Consider the following 5580-nt stretch of genomic DNA (forward strand, 5'->3'; position numbering starts at 1 on the left):
AGCCCCCGGCGCCTCCGCCCCCGCAGGACGTGACTTTCAAGAAGGAGCCGGCGGGGGCTTTCCCCTCCGCGCCCTCCTCGCAGAGGAGCCCCTGGGGCTTCCTGCAGTCCCTGGTGAGCATCAAGCAAGAGAAGCCCAGCGAGCAGGAGGAGGAGCAGCAGTCGCAGCACCATCACCACTACGGGGGACTTTTCGGGGGAGCGGCCGAGGAGAGACCACCCGGCCTGGGCAGCGGCGAAGGAACCGGCCAGAGCGTGATCCAGGACCTCAGCCTTCTTCACCACCTGCACCAGCATCCCCACCGAGACCTGCTGCTGACCGGCAGAGGCGAGGGCGCTCCAGGGAGCGCGGGTGAGCCAAAGCACGACGCCCAGGTCAAGAAGGCAAAGAGGCCAAAGCCAGAAACTCAGGGAATCAAAGCCAAGCGGAAGCCGAGCGCTTCATCCAAACCCCCCCTGGTGGGAGATGGGGAAGGTGCCGTCGCGTCCCCCAGCCAGAAACCTCACGTCTGCGAACACTGCAGTGCTGCCTTCAGGAGCTCCTATCACTTGCGCAGGCACGTGCTCATCCACACCGGGGAGAGGCCTTTCCAGTGCAGCCAGTGCAGCATGGGCTTCATCCAGAAGTACTTGCTGCAGAGACACGAGAAGATCCACAGTAGGGAGAAGCCTTTTGGGTGTGACCAGTGTAGTATGAAGTTCATCCAGAAGTACCACATGGAAAGACACAAGAGGACGCATAGTGGAGAAAAGCCATACAAATGTGACACTTGTCAGCAGTATTTTTCAAGGACTGATAGACTGTTAAAGCACAGAAGAACATGTGGTGAAGCCATAGGTAAAGCAGGGGCCGGAATGGAGCCCGGATCATCAAATAGCATGGGTAGCTTGGCTGCATTGTCTCAGGGAAATACAAGTTCCTCAAGGAGAAAAAGTAAAACAAAAAATACGTCCACTGAAAACAAAGGAAGCAAGTGTAGCAGCAAAATTGCTGAATCTCAAATTACAAGTAATGTGGCCATGCCAAGTTATGCAGTTGATATTCCTATTGTGTCTTCCAGTGGTGGTCTCGTTGGCACAGGCGTAGAAGAACTTCAGAAAAAGGTGCCAAAATTGGTCTTGAAAAAAGCGAGCAGAAAACAAGGAGACAAAAATTACCTTAACTTTGTATCACCACTGCCAGATATTTTGGGGCAAAAACCACTGTCTGGGAAACAGAGTGGCTCTCTAGGCCTAGTAGCCAATACCGGTGTAGAATCTATTGGCCTTCTCCAAAGTACAGGTGGTAAACCGGGTCAGATAAGTAGCAATTATGATGATGCCATGCAGTTTTCAAAGAAAAGAAGATACTTACAAACTGCAAGCAGTAACAGTGCCTTTTCACTTAATGTCGGACACATGACTTCCCAGCAGTCCGTCATCCAGTCTCCAGGTGTTAGCGTTATGGATAATGAAGCTCCTTTATCTCTTATTGATTCAGCATCTTTAAATAATGAAATCAAGTCTTGCCACGACAAGTCTGGTATTCCTGATGAAGTCTTACAGAGCCTTTTGGACCAGTACTCTCACAAATCAGAAGGCCAGAAAGAAGATCCTTTCAGTATAACTGAACAGCGTGTGGACTTGCACACCTCAGGAGAACATTCAGACATGGTTCAGGAAGAAAACTTGAGCCCTAACTCTCAAACAGTTTCAAATGATAAGGCAAGCATGTTGCAAGAATACTCAAAATACCTCCAACAAGCCTTTGAAAGAACAACCAACAGCACTGGTTTTGCTTTTGGACCCAGTTTCCAGTTTGTTAGCTTGTCTTCAACTCTCCATAACCACACTCTGTTTCCAGACAAACAGATATACACTACATCTCCCCTTGAGTGTGGCTTCAGCCAATCCGTTACCTCAGTATTGCCAACTGCGTTGCCAAAACCTCCATTTGGGATGTTGCTTGGCTCTCAGCCAGGCTTTTACTTGTCTGCTTTGGAGGCTTCGCATCAACAGTTGACTCCTTCTCAAGAGCTGGATGATCTCATCGATCCTCAGAAAAACTTAGAGACTTCATCGAACTACCAGTCAACATCTCAGAAACTGACTGGCCAGAAAGAACAGAAAAGCTTAGAATCCTCAACAAGCTTTCAGATCCCGTCTCAGGAGTTAACCAGCCAGATAGATCCTCAGAAGGACTTAGAGCCTAGAGCAACCTACCAGATCGAGAACTTTGCACAAGCGTTTGGTTCTCAGTTCAAGTCGGGCAGCAGGGTGCCAATGACTTTTATCACTAACTCTAATGGAGAAGTGGACCATAGAGTAAGGACTTCAGTGTCAGATTTCTCAGGGTATACAAATATGATGTCTGATGTAAGTGAGCCATGTAGTACACGAGTAAAAACCCCAACCAGCCAGAGTTACAGGTAAGGTCCTGACTGTGACCACGCTGTGGGGTCTTCTTAATGTAATTTGTTTTACTTTGACAACACTGCCATTGGAATGTTTCTACACGGTCCTTTTAAGAATAATGTAACATGCCCTTTCAATGCAACTTTTCATATTTAGTTTATTTTGTTAGTGTGATTTTTTTTAGCTCTGTTTATTATGGTTTTTAATCAAAAATCAATAGTTTTAAAATAGTGTTTTTGTTCAAGTGACAATGTTTAGCAATCAAATTTACATTATGTAGATTGTCAGGGAATAGCCCAAGATTTTAAAATGCAAAAAATTAACTTTGTTCCTAGGACTAAAGTTTATTCTAATTGCTTTACTCTCAGGAAAGTGTAATGAAGCATGGGAATTCTGTGCACCGCAAGTGTATTGGAACTTCCAATTTACAGATGATGACAAATATATCTCAGCTTTTTGAGGAAGGGATCTTTGACATTTCAAATTGCTGTCTCTTACGTCAGCTGATCTGAAAGAATTTTGCTACCTAAATCTTGTTGTTTTTAAAGTACTCCTGTTCTTCCAGGTGACGCTCATTCCAGGCAGGTGGAGCAAATATTCTTGGGTCTGCACGATGAGCCCAGCACGGTAGCTTTAATCTGCACAGTAATGTCCCCAGAACTTCTGTGTAAGACTGTAATTCCGTAAAGAGATTCTGTTGACACAAACTGTGAGAGCAGAATGTGTGCAGCTGGTTCATGTCAATAGAACCCCAACTTGAAACTACAGTCCTAATCCAGATAGGGTTTTGGGATACATTATTTGTTACGGTTCAAAAAAGCCCATCTCCTGCTCTTCCCATTTTCACATTCTTTTAGTGTGAAGGGTTCCCTCTATTTTATTGTGTTCCTGCTTCCTCTGGACTTGATCTTGGTTGTCTACCTGTCCCCCCACCCACCTCCCCATCACCTTTTTTTTTCCCTTTTCCCCTACTCTCTGTGATCCCAAACTAATAGCTAGCATTTAAAAAGATTTACATTCCAGAAAGTGCATATCTTATGATGTGCTTTCTGATGTCTTATGACGTCAGGTGATGAACAATGAACAGCCAACTGTTTCAGAACGATGTCGAGGTTTCCATGTACCATAAGAAATAATCTACTCCCAATTGTACATAGTGAGGCCCCTGTCCTGCATCAGGATCAGCTACCACGGACCCCTGTGCCCAGCAGTGTCCCGGTGGTGTCACTGGAGCTCTTTACGGAGAGAGGGGCTTGCAGCAGTTCATCATGGCAGGCTTTTAGGGCCTAAGGCTGCAATTCCATCAAAGGATTCTGGTGATGGCATCAACTACAAAAGTAGAACTTGAGTGGCTTGTTAATATCAACAGAACTTTTCTTTGGAATTATTGCCTTACTTTATGTATATTTTGTGGTACATTATTTATTATATGTGAATCCTGATTAATGCCTGTGGAGCCATGGAAACCTGCTAGAAATACTGGTGGCCATTCAAAGCTGCTGAAACGCAGTGGCACTGCTCTAAACCACTTTTTGCAAATGAATTTTTTGATTAGTTTTTTAATGTAATTTTTGGTGATGTTTATGATGATGGTTTTTTATGTACTTCTGGTGATGTTTCAGTCTTATGTACTTTTCTGTTGTCAGGAAGGTACCAGTGGTTGTTTGCAGTCTTATTGTGTAATCAGCCTATTACAGGCTTCCATGTATAATAAAGTTATTAACATTGTGCAAGTGTAAAACACTTCTGTTATGAAATTGGTGTATTATTAAAGGAATTGTTACAAAAATCCTGGGTAATTTCTCCTGTTGTCCCTCACCACTATGAATAGAAAGCTGAGCCCATTCGTGATCTCTTTTGCTAGTAAACTTTTCCCCCCCTCACTAACCTAGAGTTTTTTCTCATAGAGTCTGTGTAACTCCATTAACTTTTTATTTATACTTGAATCTGTATTTCATGTTATTTCAGTTTAAATAATCAAACAACAACAGTTCTCTAAACACAGAACCCAGCCTGTTACCAGGGATGGAATAGTCCGTAACCACTGTGTTGGCTTTTTTAGTACCTTTTCTTTTGTTTTACAGAGGTTATAATTTACATTCTTTATATTGTGTGTAGTAGAAGTTGCATATGTATTGTTCTGGCTGTTTGCTTTAACTTAATAAAACCCATTATTCACAAAATTATAAAGGCATCACTTCTATTATCCAATCATGCTTTTGATAACTTAGTAAGGAAACATTAGGAGATTAAATTTTGAGAAGGAATAATATTACTTACTGGAAGGTTTTCAGTTTGTTTTCTTCAGTTTCCTTCTGAGTCAAACAATCAAAATGTGCTATTTTAGAACCAGGAGTCTAATTCATACCTTTAGCTTAACAAGTTTCCTGAAGTTAAATGTTTATACAGCCTCATCTTTTCAAATCTTTGATTTTAGTTAAAGATATCTAAAGTGCATATTGTTAACTGCAAAGACTTTTCATAATTGCTGGAAGTTCATACTATACCATAACTTAATTCAAGATAAAGATTGTAGAAAATTCTGTATCTGCTTTTAGGGGGTATTATTTGGTTGTAATTTCCCCCTCACCCTTCTGTTAATTCCTGCATTATAATGAAAGTCGTGTAAAAGTACTACTGTAGCAAAATACTTGAAAAGCATTTTACGTAATCTGAAGGTAGGTTGTGGATTTACTTAGTCTGTATTTTTCTTCAACTTTGCATGTGTATTTGAATCAAGGCAGTGACATGGGTGAGAAAAATCCTTGGCATGTTGAAAACCAAGCACAAAACCTTACAAAAAGTAAGTACGGAATATGCTCAATGTCTAATCAGAGTGTTGCTAGGAATCATTTAAAAGTGTGGTAGGAAAATGTAGTGGGATTTTATAAGCTCTTTGCACAGCTTAGTCCTTGAAACATGTTTCTAAATAGAGCTGAACAAAAGATTTTTCTGCTTTAATATGGGATTCAAATTTTGTCGTAATGAAGGTAGGGGTATGTTAAAATTGCATGGAAATCGGGCTGTGGCTTTACCTGGCACATATTTGAAAACTACATAGTAGCAGTTAGCCCATGTGAACCTTATTTAGGGGTGTGTTGGTGAGAGGAGAAGGGAAAGCAAAATGGCTCTTGAATTCTTTGCCACTTGATTTCAATGTTTAGTTTGTTTTTAAAGGAGTTATGGG

The 5580-nt window shown here is 41.9% G+C and overlaps 1 protein-coding gene across 1 annotated transcript in view; it reads left to right on the forward strand.

The window, feature by feature from the left end:
• The window catches only part of ZNF281 (zinc finger protein 281), a 22538-nt gene extending 17959 nt beyond the window's left edge, over positions 1 to 4579 (forward strand). The window contains exon 5 of the mRNA XM_005423750.2: positions 3 to 4579. Coding sequence (XP_005423807.1) covers positions 3 to 2411 — 2409 coding nt within the window. The 3' untranslated portion in view covers positions 2412 to 4579. The remainder of the gene's footprint in view (positions 1 to 2) is intronic.
• Positions 4580 to 5580: the final 1001 nt, after the last annotated feature.

Source organism: Geospiza fortis, unplaced genomic scaffold (genome assembly GCF_000277835.1).
Source record: "Geospiza fortis unplaced genomic scaffold, GeoFor_1.0 scaffold229, whole genome shotgun sequence".
NCBI lineage: Eukaryota > Metazoa > Chordata > Aves > Passeriformes > Thraupidae > Geospiza > Geospiza fortis.